Here is a 19,180-nt window from a genome sequence, read left to right on the forward strand (position 1 = left end):
TGCGGGTGTTCTAATCTCTTGGGGTAACTGAGGTGCCGTATTGCAGGCACCAGTTCTGGCTGCCTTCCTTAGTACATTTTCATTCAACATCAACTGACAATCTCTAACATATCGTGGGGACCAGTTGGGGTCTGGTCGGGCCCTTAGCGACGTTAACTTAGACCCTTAGTGGCGTCAACTCGGGACCTGAGCGGCGTTAACTCGGGCCCACAACGGCCAATGCCTTAACCTATTTTAGCCTACTTTTGACCTTAGCGGACCCTGAATACTAAGGCCATAATGAGTTTTTACTCTTCATTTATTAACGGGATGTCAAGCGAAAGTTTAATAAATAATCTGAAATAAAATATCGTAAAAACCCTATGGGGGTATAAGGGAAAAAGGGTCGTGAATTTAATGACCATACGAATTAAATTTACTTACATAAACAGGGCAAAATTGTTATTCTTACCACTTTATTTTACAAGCTGTGGGATTAAAGGATTTGTCTCCATCTGATGATTAACCAACTTAACATAGCTGAACCCAACATATCCAGGTATATATCTATATCTGATCAATCTTAAATAACTAACGTGACATTTAACTGAAGTAAAACCCCTATATCTATCGATCTATTACTATAGTGGCGTAATGGTGGCAGTGGTAATGTTATCAAGTCTATGTTTTACCCCCTGAGTGGGAGTGGGGAGTCTTACTAACAACCCCTCGGCATTGTTTCCCCCTGAGTGGGAGTGGGGAGTCTTACTAACAACCTCTCGGCATTGTTTACACCTTCATGTTTACTCTGGGGGGAGGGAGGAGGGGGTAAGGGGGCCGAGGGGCATTGGTGCTGCTTCTCACGGATTTGCAAACGGTGCACAGCCAACTAAACTGAACGAGTAATTGATGTTTAATGATGTAAGTTGTCTTGTTTTGTCATATATCTTAATGGACTCTTGGTCTTTAATGGTAATATAAGGTAGGAAATGCTCTAGATATTTATTTAAAGGCAACTATTGTTTAAAGGCTTTGGCTGGGGCTATCGCATTGTTTTACGATGTTATTATTGTCGTAGTATTTCAGGTGGTTAACGTGGATTACTGTTAACAAATGGATATATTGAAGTGATTCTGTTCTTGTGAGCACTCATACATGCTAGGTAGTAATACAGACACGTTAATTGGTGTGAAGTTCTTTCAAAACCAGTATACCAAGCCGAGCCAATCTCAGCTGTCAAATAAGATGCTATATATTCAATCATCATTAGGTTGGGTTACATGTTCAGTATCTCTTAATAACTTGTTTGACATGTTGATTATATTTGAAAAAGATTTAACTTCTTTTTATTACATAAACTCCAAGTGTAACAGGGAAGGTAGGAACAAAATACAGTAATACACTATGATCCCTGCACACCTCAACTAGCAACTTGAGGAAATTTTTAAATAGAAGAAAAGGCAAAACTTGACGACTGTGTGCACCCTTTGCTTATTAATTAATTTATTTATTTTTATATATCCTTTTTGCCACTTATCAGCTTACTAGGCATTTGGTTGCTCTATCCGGTGTTAGTACAGGAAGAAACCAGGGCCGCGGCTCGAGCCCTTGGCATATTGGTGAGTAATGTGCAATACCGCTGTACCGTAGAAAATAAAAGCTTTCTTATCTCATGAAAATGATGAAAAGTGCATGAGCAATATGTTTTGCATAATATTGAAATATAAATAACTTGTATTTTAGGTTAGGTTAAATTAGTTAGGTCAATTTGGTTCATTTTGTGGTTGATGATTTATCTCTGAAGCTCCTGGCTACTGTTAACATTCCTGAGGTAGCAGATACTTTTGTATTTAAATTAGCATTCATAAAATGAAAACAAACTAATGTATGTGACCTAACCTAAAATACAACAGTTATCTTGTATTTTAATCTTATAAAAATAATCTATCCCTTAAATGAAAATAAATTTTCAAACAGGAACAACCTAGAGAGATCATTCTCATAATTTTTTAATGTTGTTGCACAAGTGTAATTAATAACGCGGCAGACCATGTTAGCGTTGCCTCTAAGATTCTCGGCAGAAGAAAACTGTCGGCAACAATTTGGAAAATCTACTCAATGAACACATTTTGTCATTTTCTTGAAGTAAAAAAATATTTCATCTTCCCTGGAGAAATTTTCTCAAGGTGACACTAAGGGCACTCCACAGTTGTCAAGTATTACTAAAGATGAATATTTTCTTACTCCATGAGAAGTCCAATAAGATAGGAATTAATAATTTTATCAAAAAAGAATATATTTTTTACGAATTTTTCCATCCAGTAACATCTACAGCATTTTACTCTCCCTTCTCTTTTTGCTCAGTTACTGGAGGGATTAATGAAATATTCAGTCAATACAAAATATCCTGTACAGTACACTGGAAACACATTGTCAAGTGGTGAACACAGTGGGCTTAATACCATGAAATAAAGGAGTGACCACATAATCACGATATGTTGAGGGTCTTCTGCATAACTAACCTAATATATTCTACAGACAATGCTTCTAAAGTTTTGGATAGGTTAATTTCATATACAGATAGGAATTATTTTTTTACTGATAAGGTAGAATATTGTTGTTGATGGTTTTCCTGTGTCTGTCCATTCCTTATATATATATATATATATATATATATATATATATATATATATATATATATATATATATATATATATATATATATATATATATATATATATATATATATATATATATATATATATATATATATATATATATATATATATATATATATATATATATATATATATATATATATATATATATATATATATATATATATATATATATACACATATATACATATACAGTGACCCCTCCGTTAACGAACTCAATCCGTTCCAGGTTCGTTTAGAAACCATTGTTTCAATGGGTTTTTGGGTAATTGGTTCCAGCTCACCGAAAATTTCCTAAATTCAACAAAAATGGTAGAAAAGTTCACTTACTTTGAGGTGTGTATGTAGAAGGCTCCTGGATGATGATGATGATGATGATGATGGGATTTAGAATGGGGGTGGAGGAGAAGGAAGAAGAGAAGGCATTGGGGTGGAAGAAGTCACCCCATGGCGCCATTTCACCCATAAAATTTTAGCTCTTGGTGGAATTCAAGATTATTTTCTTTAAATCAACACTGCACTGCATTATATATTGTCAATATGTAAAATATATTTCAAAATGACCAATAATTTGCTTGGAAACACAGAAAAAGCGTTTAGTTGAAGAGAGTCTCAAGCAAGATGTTACCTCCAGTGAAAACAGAGAGACTAAACTTTGCTGTGTTAAGAGGCTGGATGCCGCGCATTAAACTAGTCACTTTACCTTCATATGTTCAATAATTGTTAAAATGACTAAAAATTGAATATTAAACTTTTAAAATTATTGAATAGTATAAACTTCTTGATATTTACTAAAATAGTAAGGAATTTAAGCCCTAGAACTGATTAATGTATTGGCGGACTGATACTAAAGCTGGTTGCCCGGTCAGTGTAAGCGAAAACATGTTGAGCTTGGTTCGTAAGAACTTCGTTAACCGAATTGAAGATCCTTATGGAAGGCAGTTCGTTAATCGAAATTACGTTAACCGAGGTGTTCGTTAAACGAGGGGTCACTGTATATATATATAGTTAATTTTAGAATTACAATACTGTACCTGCATGTTCTATGTCAATGTAGCTCACTGAAGATTGTTGTACTGTTCAAGCAAAATAGAAAATTAATGTCTTCTTGTCTGAAACTTTTGTTAGAATGTTTCTTGGATGGTCCTGTCAAAAACGTGTCGTATATCAGTGTGTGCCATAACTATACCAACATAAAGCACTGGGCTCAGGACTAAGGTTCTGTTAAGGTCTTTACTCACGATTCAAAAGTAGATTTGTGCCAAAATAGTTGATAAATGGATCACAAGTTTTAGGCAATTCATGAATATTCAACATTTATAGAAACACTCAACTAAAAATCTGCTGAGCTTAAACATTTACCCAAAATTGAAGATTAGAAGTGGTATTTAATAAATCTGTGCTGTACTATTATGAACTAGCCTTACCTTAACCTTGAACTCAGATATTTTAGAAGGTTAAGTATTTCTTTTATGGTAGACCCAATGTGGTGGAAGCAAACTGTGGCCAGATATACACATGGAGTGAACTGATGATTACAACAACCTGTTCTCATAAAATTACTAAAGCAATGACTACATGGTATATCAATTGACAATGACTGGCCTTAGTTGTCATTACATGTTCCACCATCATTGTTTATCTCTGGAAGACAACGAGAATCTGTGACATAGAATCAGTGGTTGTGTCAGAGTTAATGGATGCATAAATAATATGAAGAAACATCCTCATAAACACTACTGCACTTTTGAGTCCCCCAAGCCATTAGATAAGGAATGAGAAATTGTATCACAGGAATGGCTTCATAATTAATTTAGGAAGAGGGCACATTATTTATAGTTTTAAGTTTAACTGAAATACTGTGCATTTAAGTATCACTTTGAACCGTCTTGCTTTCCAGATAATCTTCAAGCTTATCTGCTAGGATACAAGAGGAAAAAAAAAATCTTACGCTGTACACACAATATTTGTACAAAAAAAGAAACAATATCAAGCAGCTGTTGACAGAGGGATCCATACAGCACTGTAAAGGAAAGAAGAACAAAGGTAAGTAATCCATCACTGGCAGACCAGACCAGTGCTTGACCTGTTCCATAAGAAATTGACCTTATATCATTACTGTATCTGAAATACAAAATGAGGTACTGTACTGTATATATATGGCGCTCAACTATAGCTAACAGCAGACAACCTAATCTATTGTATCTTAATCTTTCTCTCCTTTTTCATAGCACTACCCTATATTATATCTACATAAAGCTTGCTGTACTGTAGCTCTACTGTACTTATATTTATACATATGTCTTATATCTCCAATTTATCATTCCATCACTTATCAATTTTCTACCTCTTGGGTGATTGGTTCTGCTCTTGTTAGCCTTCATTGTCTGGTGCTTGCACAGTTACACTATGACAAATCAGCCTCTGCTACCCTAGTTACTCATTAAATCTCCTTTTCATTTATACTTTCAGGTTGTCCTGCCCTAAGTATGGCTAATTATTTCATGAGAAATAACATGTATACTTCAAAAGCAAGGGATTGTCCATTTCACAGCTTCAGTCATAAAAAGGAACAGCATGGGGAAAGTTATCAAAACTCTCTCCAGCAATCAGAGAAACATTGTAATTGTAATGAAAGAGCAGCTGAACAAACCAGAGATGCAAATTTAGAAGGTGAACGAGGAGAACCTCCTTTAGAAAGATTCATACCGGATGTACAAATAAAAGAGGGTGGGTACTTTTATATTCAGTCCTTCTTCCATTTATTATGTATTGCAGTGGTTCCCAACCCTTGGTGGGCTCTGGGCCTCATTTTTCATCGTAAAAATAGTGGAAGGTGCCAAGATTTTTTATCTACAGTCAAGAAAAAAATCTCGTATACTGTACAAGTATTTGAAGTCTTACACATCTAACTGTTACCAGTTGCTGTACATACTTTTTACATTAAACTCTTGGACAGGACGTGTGTATTTACCCCAGTGCAAAGGCTGGCTCTCTCTCTGGGCCCGGTCTGGGGCACACACACACACACACACACACACACACACACACACACACACACACACACACACACACACACACACACACCTCTCTCTCTTTCCTCTCTCTCTCTCTCTCTCTCTCTCTCCTCTCTCTCTCTCTCTCTCTCTCTCTCTCTCTCTCTCTCTCTCTCTCTCTCTCTCTCTCTCTCTCTCTCTCTCTCTCTCTCTCTCTCTCTCTCTCTCTCTCTCTCTCTCTCTCTCTCTCTCTCTCTCTCTCTCTCTCTCTCTCTCTCTCTCTCTCTCTCTCTCTCTCTCTCTCTCTCTCTCTCTCTCTCTCTCTCTCTCTCTCTCTCTCTCTCTCTCTCTCTCTCTCTCTCTCTCTCTCTCTCTCTCTCTCTCTCTCTCTCTCTCTCTCTCTCTCTCTCTCTCTCTCTCTCTCTCTCTCTCTCTCTCTCTCTCTCTCTCTCTCTCTCTCTCTCTCTCTCTCTCTCTCTCTCTCTCTCTCTCTCTCTCTCTCTCTCTCTCTCTCTCTCTCTCTCTCTCTCTCTCTCTCTCTCTCTCTCTCTCTCTCTCTCTCTCTCTCTCTCTCTCTCTCTCTCTCTCTCTCTCTCTCTCTCTCTCTCTCTCTCTCTCTCTCTCTCTCTCTCTCTCTCTCTCTCTCTCTCTCTCTCTCTCTCTCTCTCTCTCTCTCTCTCTCTCTCTCTCTCTCTCTCTCTCTCTCTCTCTCTCTCTCTCTCTCTCTCTCTCTCTCTCTCTCTCTCTCTCTCTCTCTCTCTCTCTCTCTCTCTCTCTCTCTCTCTCTCTCTCTCTCTCTCTCTCTCTCTCTCTCTCTCTCTCCTCTCTCTCTCTCTCTCTCTCTCTCTCTCTCTCTCTCTCTCTCTCTCTCTCTCTCTCTCTCTCTCTCTCCTCTCTCTCTCTCTCTCTCTCTCTCTCTCTACTCTCTCTCTCTCTCTCTCTCTCTCTCTCTCTCTCATATTTTCATTAATTTCACTCTTACAAAGAAGCCCACATTATTCATAGTTTTCAATAAACCCTTGCGGGCTCCATAATCTGGTTCCACAAACTACAGGTTGGGGACTACTGATGTACTGTATTCTAGTTGAAGGTACTGTGCAGAATTTGAATTTGTTTTTGTTTTGTTTTTAATAATTTAGGATTTAATTAAGCTGGATGCTCTCTACCAAGCAGTTCTAATTACAAGTATTGGACCATTTATCTGGATTCCCGGTATCTGGAACGCTCCAAAAACGCTCTGTTCTCGAACAAATTATTTGAAATTAGCGCCAAAAGTAATTCCTGGGCCGAGCTGGGATATTTCCAACATGTCAGCGATGTGCTATGTTGTGGTTATTTTTCTGCTCATAATTTCGGGTAGATATATCTCATTTTCTTAATTTTCTTTACTCAGTTACATACACACTCAATCTTTCATACAGAAAGTGAAAAATTTATGGGGTAGGTACTTAACACATATTTTTATTTTTTTCATTTTCTCCGTTACATGCACACATAGAAAATGCAAAAATAAAAACAAATATCATAAGGTACTGTACTGTATAAAGTTGTACGTATCATGGGCTACGGCGATACTGTGTGCACTAATTATTTTTGCTTATTATATGCATTCATTATTATGGTACCATTTATATGCTTTTGTTGTTGCTGTTTACTGTACTTGTACTTACAATTTTAAGTTTTAATGTTAAAGTGTACAGTTAAAGTTGCTTTTAAGGGTGAAACTAGTGATCAGAATAGTCTTCACCAGCAGTTACAGAGCCTTATACTGTACATTTTGTACATTTTAGGCCTGGTGCTCCAAATTCTGGGAAAAACCTATCCGGCAAAGCCCAGATTCCGAGCATGTCAGATAAATGGTTCCATACCTATATTGCAGATCCCAGATATTGGGGGTTGGTTCATCACACCTTACACTCTGTAGGAGCCAGATGTTGATACTATGATCATACATCCCTCCTTCACACCCATCAGCCTCAAAATATAGAGACTGTATGCAAAATTTGACTACTGGTGGCAGAAGTGTAAGAACTTCTGCCTACCAAGTTAGTATACACCCACCACCAGCTACAGACTGCCATCTTACCAAATCTGGGACCAGTCTGCCATATGCATTCAGTTGCCAGTTAATCATTACAGAAACGAGACACCTCTTTCCAAACTCGTGCTTACTACTGTCAAGCTAAGGATCCACTCTATATTGTGACACTTTTAGGGTGGTTAGAGAGCAAGACCAAAGTTCTGAGTGTTATATTTAAGTTAAAAACTGATATTTTGTCTTTTGTATATCATTTAGTTTGTGTATGTGATTTGTGACCCAGTTGTAGACAGGTATTCTGTTATTAGCAGGGCCAATGTATGCTCATTAGTGTGCCCTTCACAACACAATAACTCAGCCTGTCTGAGGATAGTTTTATTCCCATACAAGATCTGGTCAAGGACTTTCTAAAAATATATTCCTTGGACTGTGCCTTTTAATTTAATTCCTTCTTTCTACTCTTTGCCTTCCCCTATCCCTGCTCTCCTCAATTTTACCTTTTGATTTACAGTACAGTATCTGCAGTTTCCCTTACCCTTAAATATGTACTATGCCAATGTATCTCATATTTCTCAATAAATTTTCAATATCTCTTGTTGCTGTATTCAATCTTATTACTTCTTCATTTGTGTTTGTATCAGTGTATAGTCAACAACAAAAATTTCTGCACCTTTATGGTGTTTTACAATATGACACAACGAACCAAGAATTCTGAACAACACTCATTTACTCGGGTGATTCCTGTTAATTTCTCTGTATTAACTATATGTGATATAAAAAATACATCATACTGGTTATACAATGTATCACGCAGGCAGAAATACTAACCTTACCAAATTAACGTTGTCTCTGTCAGTGATCGTTGCAGAGGCCATCAGACAAGGGGTGCATAGTTTTTTTTTGCTGACTGTACCTTACCTTTAGCATTCTCCTGTAGCTCCACAGTGTGGAGGCTTACTGCTAGCATCTTCAAGAAGTATCCATGCCTTTGACCTATTCAATACTCTAGTACTGTACATCTACTAATAGTAGTATGTAGCCTTTCAGCAACTTTTCTGTCTTTGCTTGAACTGCTCATTTTAATTTCTTCTCTTACATCACCATCACAAATACAAAAAAAATTTGCTTCTGACTGCCATAATTTTTTATTGTAGCATATATTTTTAATTTGGAAACAATCATCATCCTGCTTTCATTGTTCAATCCCCAGTATTCATCTGAAAGAGGACTTGTGTTGCAGTAAAATATTAGTTCCTTCAGGAGTAAATATTGATTTGTCTGAATGAGAATTTTACTTATTTATGTCAGGGTTAATATTTTTATGAGAAATTAATGTGTCTTCCCACCTACAGAACCACTGGATGTCAAGAACGCAGGTGGAATGAATTTAATGCAAGCTTCTAAAGGGGTTTCTGACCCCAGGAACAGTGGCAGCTTCTCATCTGGGGTATGTCCTATAAATATATTTGTTTTATGTTTAATTGTAATGCAATAGAACCTCTGATTTGCATTCTTGAGGGATGGTGGGTGAACTATGAATTAGACAGTGTTAAAAGGAGAAAAGAAGATGGACGTTGACAAAGAGTACTGTATCTGGAGGCCAAGCACAGGGCCAGAAGAGAGGTTTACAAGGCTACAAACCATGAACAGGATACATTTGTGGATACCTGTATGATGAATAATGCAGATTCAAGAAAAGTACTGCATACAAAATAACAAGGCAAATAGTGGGTAGAAACAAAGACGTTGGGGAGAGGTGAGTTGAGAAGTGACCATGGCAACAATATGGTTATTGATAATGAGGAAATCATGGATCCCAGGAGAAAATCCTGAACTACTATTGCCTGCTGAATGAGGAGTTTGAATGGAAGAAGAGTAGCCTAGGAGCAGTACAGGCACATCACTAGACCACATCGACTAAGGCAATCATGATGGACTAGATTGCTCCAGCTAACTGGGTGAAGAGTGTGATAGTGAACCCTTACAATGGTAAAGGTGATGCTTGAATCTGTTAAAGGCCCCACACACACTCACTTAAGCCTGTGCCAAAATTTGGGTATACGGTATGTGGGATGAATTTTAAAAGTTTGTACTAGTTCAAGCAGTGTTTGAAATCTGGTCTGTGCAGGCAGGTTTGAGTGTGTGTGGGCATTCAAGTTAATGTTTGCTCATGGTAACATGATTTGAAATGGGAAGCTTGTCTTGCAGTGACAGCATCATGGACAAGTCTACATTAGATAGACTGTTCTTGACAGAATTTATTTAACATTGTAAAGATAATCCTTGTTTATGGATTGTTAAGAATAAAGAATTCTCTTCAACAAGAAAAAATGTCAGCAGTGTAATCCTTTGGTGGACAAAGTGAAAGAAGACCGTACAGAAAAAGTAATCAATTGTATTGGAATTCTTTTCATAAAGCAATGTAAACTCATTATGTCAACAAACTATGGAGCATCATCAGATGACATTTACCACCCAAGTTTATGGTATGTACAGTACAGTACTTGGAGATTCTTCCATTTCGGAGGTGAGCCGTTCACATTATGTATCTTTTATTTCCTTTGGCTCAAATTCTATTCCAAAATCAATACATTTATATTGGTAAATAAGTGACAATTGGAAATTTTGTTGTTGATATATTTATCAAGTTCCAAACCTAGCAAAGGCACTAAGGAACATTGCCCCCAAAGTGCTTCTATGTCCCTTGTCCCAAATCCTGGAGCTACCAAATGTACTATCTCTACACAGCGCAGTAATAACTATGACTATGATGCTCGTTTGATAAAATACAATTTATAAGTTTCTTTTCTATAATTGACATGCTGATGCCATGCAAAAGGCTTCGTTTATTGACTAATTTGTTGACCAATTTGTTAAAGATACAATACTGCAAAATGCCTAAACAGTTTTGTACAGTACAGTATTGTGTTTTACAGGAAGTGGTGAGTTCCTCTGTTAAGAACTCAGATACAGATTCCCAACCCACCACAGTCCCTCTTACTCAGCGTTCTTCTGTATCTAATATTCAGTCTGCTGCCAGACCCACAGTACCCAAGAAAAGAGGAAGTCATGATGTGTGTGATAATATTTTGACCTTGATTGGGAAGCGCCTTCAATCCTCACGCCCAGAAGATGAGTTTGACATAGTGGGGAAGAATGTAAGTCACAAGTTAAGAAGGCTAACTAGAGAACAACAACTTTATGCAGAGAGGTTGATAAACACAGTGCTTTTCGAGGGAGAGTTGGGCAATCTCAGCAGAAATAGCAAGATTATAATTCAGCCAGGAAACTGAGCTATGGAGTATACTGTACCTGACCTTTCCTGCAACATGTTTGGATACCAGTAAGATTTTAAGTGTGCCTCAGGACTGAAGACGCCCAGGATCAGCTTTATCAATTTGTATCGTGATTATATGTTAAATGTATGTATAACTAATTTGAATAAAGTATGAGTGAAGTGATGAAGTGTGTTTATGATTATGAATACCTGAAGAAGTATTAGTGTAGCTATGTTTTGTTCTGCTTGTTTTATAGACAGATCAAAGATGTTGTTATAAAGCTTTTCTGTGAGCTTAATGGCAGTAATTAATTCAAAATTATATTAACACTATTATTACATAAATTATCAGTATTGACATATTATTCATTCCTGGCATGACAGTCCCATCACTGTAGGGATTTTACAGAAACATTTCTCATATACCGGTAGTACCTTCTTGTCCAGTTCGTTAGATTGCCTCTTGTGTCCACTTTCTAGACTGATGAAAGAATCAATTGTATGAGACACATTATCAAATTCATCAATTGAAACACATAGATTACCACCGACTTAGCCAATAATTATGTAAAACACAACAAGCCATAACAATGACATCTGGTTCTTCTAAATTCAAGTGATATTGCACACATCAGCTGAATGAGTTTGAAATGTTCATACGTGTGGCTTGTTTGCCATGGGTACTCAAGGATATGTCATATATGTGAAGTGTAGAAGTTAAAGTGTTACAAGGTATTAAGAGCTTAAGCCTCACACACACGTCCTTGGGGTATGTGGTGAAAAAGATAAAAGTAAAAAAATACAAGATTAGAAGATATAATAAAAAGATTGCAGCCAATTTGAAACTGATAATGCTTAGTTTGGGCTCCCAATACACCTTTTATGTTACTAATGATAGAAATTATGTTGGTCAATTGCCTTGTAATAACTGATCAGGAATTAAACTACAGTGAACCCTCACTTTACGCGGTCAATTGAACCCACGGCTGCCCGCGTAAAGTGAACAACGTAACATTTGGGATTAATTGAAATAGAGACCGGGCCAACCCCCAAACTCCACTTTTTCAGACACAATACCTACGTTGTAGTAAAATTAACTTCTTAATTTTATGATGGTATGCACACACAATTAATAATTAAGAGAAATATCAATAACATTAGGTTTTTTAACACTTACATTAGTAGAAAAGATGGCTGGGCACACGGGGATGGGGGGTTGGTTCCGAGGCAGAGGGCAGATTATTGGCCCTCATCCTTGTATCACTATCCACCACAGAGGCTTGCAGGGCCTCTTTGTCAAACCCCTCAAAGTCCATATAAGTCCATATCCTCACTATCATTATCACTATCACTGACTTGGGCCGGCTGTGGTGGGTGGCGGGTGAAGAACTCGGTAATGTTTTGATGACTGGGTGACCTTGTGCGCACCCTGCTCGCGCCGCTCTCCGCGTAAAAGGGTACACACACCGCGGAAAGTGAGCATTCCGTGTTCGGCAGGGTACCGCTTAGACGTGGAAACGCGTAAAGTGGGACCGCGTAAAGCGAGGGTTGACTGTATAATATCAGGTTGATCTTTTGTTTATTTTGCTTCTAATGGGAACTCCTAATGTAGGAATCCAATATCCAACACTTGATCAACTTACTGCCCACATCAGAGCTTGAATATAACCCTGTCTTGTTTTTCTGTGGCTACTAAAAATAAAAGGGCACCTCTTGCTTCAAAACTCACTCTGTCTCAATGTTGTGAAGAGGTATTCAGTAGAGTATTTTCATAAGCAAAACTTCTATTTGTAATTGTTTCTATCTGTTCCTCAGGTTCATGGTTCAGTGGGTGAAGGACCTTTGCAAACTGGACAAATGGGAATGGTTGCAGGACAGAATGCACAGTATGGGCAAGAGAGAATGACCGGTGAAGAAAAAGATGCAAAACTTGCTTCAGATTCAAAAGTGCAAGGCAAATACCGACATTATTCTAGAGAAAAAACGAAAGAAGAAATGACAGAAGAGGAACTCAAGGCATTACAAAGTGAAAAATATCAACAGAAATGGGAGAAGATGAGTGAACAAAAGAGACTAGCAAAACGAGCAGCAAACGCCAAAGCACAAAAATTATATCGCCAGCGTATATTAGAAGGTATGACCGAGGAACAACGTCAAGCGTACCGAGCTGCTGCAGCCGAGGCAGAACAAATACGTCGTCGTCTTCGTAGAGAAAGTATGACGGAAGAAGAACTTAAAGCATTCCGTGCAGCAGCAGCTGAAACACAAAGAAAAAAGCGGCAACTTCAGAAACAACAAATGAACAAAGAACAGGTTAGAGCAGAATATCAACCTCCTCCTCAAGCTGTTGTTCCACAACACTCCTGTCAGCAGCAGCAGCAACAGCAGCAGCAGCAGCAGCAGCAGCAACAGCAGCAGCAGCAGCAGCAGCAGCAGCAGCAATCAAATATGAATAAACCAGAACTAAACTTATATTGTAGAGAACATGCTGATGCAGAAAGAGCAAATATGCATTACCAAATGGAAAAGCAAATGGAACAAGAGCATATTGAAAAATATACAGCAGCATCAGATGTAGCACGAACAGAAATGCGTCACTTCAGGAAAGAATATGAATAGATGCTCGGAAGTCTACTTTATTAGTAAGACAACATCTGAAAATTCATCCAGAATCTCCTCTTAGCTCCATCTCTGCACATCCTGTAGACTCTTCCTTCCACCAGTACATTCCTGCATCTCACTTCTTCTCTCATCTCCTTATATTTTTTGTGCTTATTTTCTGTTCTCATCCAATTCACTCTATATACTGTATACAGTTGGTCATCTTTCATCTTCATTTTAACTCATGTCTATGCCACTCCACAACTTATTTTTCTCTTACATTTTCTTACCTTGTTTATGCTCCTTTATTAGTTTATCTTGTTTAATCTCACTGATGTACTACACAGGTATCCCTCCAATTACAGAAATTCACAATAACAGAATCCTAAAAGGTAGCGCCAACCACCTTTCACTGGCATATCAATTAACCTGTTGTTTCTTATGTAAGCTAATTATTGAAGGATATGAATTTGGTGTTTAAGTTTATTTATAGTGAAGTAAGTTCTTAAATTCCAATACTTATGACAGTAAAAACGGGTTACACATTCAAGAATTGGCCTCTTCAGTACCTCAATTTAAAACAGAAGTACAGTATACCTTAATAAGTTACAAGTACAGGTAGTCCTCATCTATCACAAATTCACCCACACAAATTCTTCTAACTGAGGAGCATGAACTAGAATCTTGTTGATCCAGTGAGGCATCAGATCACACACTGCCATGAGAGTCAGCTCGTACACAGCGCTCAATAAATCCCTTATTACTACAACTTACACAATTCTTTTGTTCATTCTTACATTTATTACATGCTTATGCTATTAACCCCTTGTGTACGGGATCCCCTCTGTGCTGAATAAAATCGTCTGACATTAGCCAAATAAAATATTAAAAGTGGCATCCCGGTAGTGAAGGGGTTAATGTTATAAGATTGGTAAAGGTGGATGTAGATGGTGGTGGCTGGTCGTCAGTTGATGAACCTTTTAGGTAGATGCTCGGAGATGTGTCAGTTTATGCACGGCGGTGAAAGGGTTAATATGCATGTGCCTCCTAATTGCACTTTATATTGTATTTCATATACAGGTACTGTTTTGTACTGTATACTTGTATGTATTTCATGTTTTTTTTATATATAGATTTTTAAGTGTTTCTGTACAAAAAATCAGCCTAAGTACCTCCAGAACTCCCAGCCAGGAATGCATCCCCCTTTAATACAGTACAGTACAGTATATTGTTTCTTATGGCAAAATTAGATTCACATACAGTAATCAATTTCACAGGTCACAAAATTTTTCCAGAAACAGAACCTAGAGATAAATGAGGACTACTGTACTTCCATAGTCTATAAGGAGTAAAAAAAATAAAAAAAATTTAATTTGCATTTTAAAAGTTTCTTTGGAGTAATTTTTTAAATAAGTTTTGGGGGGAATATTTTTGTATACATAGAAACACATCTCTGGTTATAAAATGGAAGTCATTGAAAGAATATATTGTTACTCGCAGATTTGCGAGTTAGACAACTTTTCAGAAACGTAAAACTTTCGTAACTCAAGGGGTTCCTGTACTGTATTATATATTTATAATACTATCTGTCTTCAAAACCATATTGTGCATTCTCAATTGCTGTTCCCTTTTTCAGACATAACACCATTTTGAATTGCTCCTCACTACATTTTTTCTCCCAAATATTCTTCAAGGTTTTCTCACTACTTCCTCTAACTCTTATGCTACTTCCTACACAGAAACTTTATCTCATACTATTTTAGTTGTTGATGGATTAGTGTAAAATTACTAACCTTATTACAAGCTTAAAGACCTTACCCGTTGAAGCGCAGTAATAACATTATAACATCAATCACTTCCCTTTATTAGCACTGTTGCATCTTCTATCAAACAGACCTGATTTCAAGCTTTCTCCTATACAGTACAATGCAGTAGACCCTCGATACAGTGCGACAACTTCTCGTTCGCACTCTCACACGTTAACACTGAGAATCTACTGCATTGTCGTCCTATGCTGGGATCTGAGTTTCCAGCCACTCACTTTTATCTTGCCACCCACCCCATGACTTTGTACATTATGCACCGTAATGTAACCTTATGCAAGTGAATGAACTAGAATAAATAGTGTATATTGAATTCATACTACTTCTCCTGTCTTAAAAAAGAGGCCAGGGGGATGTTGTCGTTTAGTAAAATGTTTGTCTACTTGTCTGATTGCTGTGGATTTATTTTTTAGGCATTGTATTGAAAGCCAAGAGAAGGGGGATCAGGACTAAGGTGTGGTTAGAAGCAAGAGTTAATCCAGTCAGCCACATAGGAATTACGTCATGTGAATGTAAGAAACGTTACACTATGATCACTTTACTGAACACTTGAGAGGTGAAAGTAAGCAGAAGGTCGAGGATCTTTTATGTCTCTGAAAACCTCGGGGGTGGGGTGGGGGGGGGCTGATTTAATTTAGTTTACAGATATATTTTGAGGTTATATGATGATTATGCCTGCTTTAGATTTCACTAGCCCATGCTGGCCTGGATCCAGACCTCAAATCTGACCAGTGGAATTTTTCTCCTACTTACAGTTTATGACATTCCTAATTTATTGATGTGAAGTTTAGAGTATCCTTGTCCCTTCCCCTTGATACTCGCATACAATCGGGTCCATTAAAAAAAGTATCGGTTTTGGGATGTTTTCAGTTTTCAGATAAAGGATCGTCGGCATGTACTATGCAGGAAAGTACAGTATTAGTTCCAGATGAATGAGGCACTTGGGGCGAGAAGTAGACAAGCAACAAAAGCAAAAAAAATAAATAAATAAATAATAATAATCACAGTTAAAGTTTCATAATTTTAACATAATTATAAGTCTTAATTATAAAAAAGGTGTCTTATTCAAGTTTTTTTTTATTTTAGCTTATGATCTATATATTATGATTAGAACTATTAAAGGTATCACATTATATTTTTAAATTTTAACTTATGATCTCTAGATTATGACAAAGAATTAAATGTAAATTCTGTAAACATTAAAAAAAAATGGCTGTATTGCAAGGTACAGGTAGCAACTACATCATCATTAATATTTGTTTAGGCCAATCATCCCATTATCTACACTTTGTCATATGAGTAAGGTATTTTGGATGTGTTTGCAAGTGCTGAATATATATTGTCTTGTTTTAGTTACCATATACAAATCTTTTACTTGTATATATTTATCTCATGGTTTTGAAACAGTCAATGAAACCATAGTATTGTACAGTAATTCCCTCATTTTATATAATTGTAGGCAGGACTGGAACTCTTGAGGGTATGACTGAATATGGGAAAAATTTAAGTAATGACAGTGGTGTGGATGTGAAGAACCAGGATGAAAAGTGGATGATGGCCATGTTTAGTTTGTAAGAAGGATGTTGGTGGTACAGTAATGTGCAGTGAGTGTGGAAGGTTGGTACAATGAGATGCAGTGGTGTAAATGGCAGACTGCAGGATGTTGCTGACTTTGAGCGTGATGTACAGTATGTATAGGTAATCATGTGGCCTAATTGCAAGGCTGGAAAAGCTTTACATTAGGGATTTATCTCTGTACTGTACTTTATTGTGTCGATGAGCCCTGCTACTTGGGCGACATAATCATAGCTGAAGGTGATACTGAAGCTAGCTCAGTTGTAAGAGTCAGAAGTGGCTGGAAGAAAGTAAGGAAGCTGTTGCCTTTATTGTTGGTAAAAGAATCTTCTCCATGTGAAAGGAAAGATGTATACAGTTGACATGAGAAGTGAGCATCCCAGCACTAGAATGGGATAAGTGTCATTTTTAAAAAGGCGAGAAAATCGCATCCAAACTTATGCTAGAGTAAGGTCGTGTGTAGAAAATATGTTTAGCTGGTCATGGTGCTTATCCCATTGTGGTGCTGCAGTACTCAAGTATAATGTATGGCAGTGAAACAAGGGCAGTTAAGGAGGATGACTTATGCAGGCCTGGGCTAGCTGAAATGTGAAAGGTGCAATGGATCTGTAATATAATATTAAGTGATGGACAGCCGTGTTTTGCATAGAGGTAGGTCAGTTTGGGTCAAAAGATCCAGGAGTTTGAATGTGGAGGGGATGACAAGAATGACATGGGGAGAGGTGAGAAATTACATCAGAGTTAAGAACCTGATAAAAGAAAGTGCAAGAGACTCTGTAGTATGGAGACCTGCCATCACTTAACCCACACAAGTATGTAAAATGGCCATAAAACAGGTGGTGATGATGATGATGATGATGCAGTCCTTGGTGTATCATTTGTTTCAGCTAAAAGTTAGGCGTCTTTAAGTGTTACCAGAAAATTAGCTAAAACGCTTTATGAAAATTTGGATAAGGCCAAGATAGATAGTATTACAGTACGTATTTTATTTTAGTGATATTATTTGTTCTTGTATTAACATGGGATTGTAGAGTGACCAAGTGTGTGTGCAGTAACTAATAATTTAACAGCCTGTATGTTTGAAGTGTAATTTGTTTTAGAATATACACTTAACCTTTACTGGCATTTTTCTCCCGCATAATCCAGAGAATTCCACATCTTGAAAATTAAATCACTGCTCCTCGGAAAAAGAGGAGTGAAATACAGTAATAAGGTGGTAAGTTCACTATGTATTCAATAATATTTTTATAATATTTAACTATTCTGGTTCTCATGTTCATGTAAGTTAGATGCTCGATCTCTCAGCTCCATTATACAGGCACTTCCTATTTTACATCTAGTGCCCAGTGTATGGTCAAATATGGTTAGTAACATGGCATCCAGGCACCCTATTACCCACAAAGTCTATTGATCTCTTATTCACAAAAGTCTCATTTGATAAATTACATCCACTCCCTAAACATGGAAGTTAGTGAGCTAGCCACCAGATGGTGTCTTTGTTTGTTTTGAGTTAGTTGGTGCTGTTTCACAAACCCTGAGATTCAGACTCATGAACCTGAAGCATTAAGCTAGGATTCCATTCACTCATTAGCACCAAAAATAGATCACATTGAAAGGTACACGGTTGTTTCCATTGTCACAGTTGAGTTAGCGTTATGCATTTGCAGTACATGCCAATCACTTCCTGTGGCAATTGAAAATGCAAACACACTGCAAACGCGTGGATGGAATCCTAGTTTTAGACACTGGTACATTATTCTGTCCATAAACACTTCTGATTCACGAATCAGAAGCTCAGGGTTTGTGGTTCAGAAGGAGAGGCGACACGACTTTTGTGGGTGACTGGATAAGTTACCTCCAGGATGGCCTTTGGGTTATATCTCTGAAAATCAGATCAATCTCTCCAGATACTGGTACTGTATAGCCTAGATTGTCCATGGAAATAAGAGAAAGCAGAAGGTGCCCAGTACTTCAGAAAAAGTCGACCTCACATAATGGAGCGAACACTTCCACTCGGACTAATAACGCACACCGACTCCTGCTAAAATGTATGTGGACAAGAAGAGGTACTGTACTGCAGCATTTTTTAAGTGAGTACACTCTATCCAAAAGGTATCTTTATGGATTGGTCAGATAAATTTCAAAATGAATACTGCGACATGTTGTCTCGGTGAGGTTGTCAAAATCCTTTGTCTGTTGTGCCATTGTCTCAT

General features: G+C 37.4%; 1 protein-coding gene across 3 annotated transcripts; it reads left to right on the forward strand.

The window, feature by feature from the left end:
• The first annotated feature begins 813 nt into the window (after positions 1-813).
• LOC121877036 (UPF0746 protein DDB_G0281095-like) lies at positions 814-18,086 on the forward strand. 3 transcript variants are annotated; one of them, XM_042382642.1, is made up of 5 exons: positions 814-900; positions 4,558-4,703; positions 5,130-5,387; positions 9,044-9,138; positions 12,784-18,086. In XM_042382642.1, the coding sequence occupies exons 3-5, from the start codon at positions 5,147-5,149 to the stop codon at positions 13,585-13,587; spliced, it is 1,140 nt and encodes a 379-aa protein (XP_042238576.1). In that variant the 5' UTR covers positions 814-900; positions 4,558-4,703; positions 5,130-5,146; the 3' UTR covers positions 13,588-18,086. The 3 variants fall into 3 exon arrangements, with proteins under 3 accessions (XP_042238576.1, XP_042238578.1, XP_042238577.1); XM_042382643.1 differs by lacking the exon at positions 814-900 and adding an exon at positions 1,580-1,598; XM_042382644.1 differs by lacking the exon at positions 5,130-5,387.
• Positions 18,087-19,180: the final 1,094 nt, after the last annotated feature.

Source organism: Homarus americanus, unplaced genomic scaffold (genome assembly GCF_018991925.1).
Source record: "Homarus americanus isolate GMGI-L3 unplaced genomic scaffold, GMGI_Hamer_2.0 scaffold50325, whole genome shotgun sequence".
In the NCBI taxonomy this organism is placed as follows: domain Eukaryota; kingdom Metazoa; phylum Arthropoda; class Malacostraca; order Decapoda; family Nephropidae; genus Homarus; species Homarus americanus.

Excerpts from the sequence above, each read along its gene's own strand:
- LOC121877036 (XM_042382642.1), top strand. The coding sequence starts at position 5,147 with ATGGCTAATTATTTCATGAGAAATAACATGTATACTTCAAAAGCAAGG. Across the intron at positions 5,388-9,043 it reads GGATGTACAAATAAAAGAGG|AACCACTGGATGTCAAGAAC; the intron begins GTGGGTACTTTT and ends TCCCACCTACAG. Across the intron at positions 9,139-12,783 it reads GTGGCAGCTTCTCATCTGGG|GTTCATGGTTCAGTGGGTGA; the intron begins GTATGTCCTATA and ends TCTGTTCCTCAG.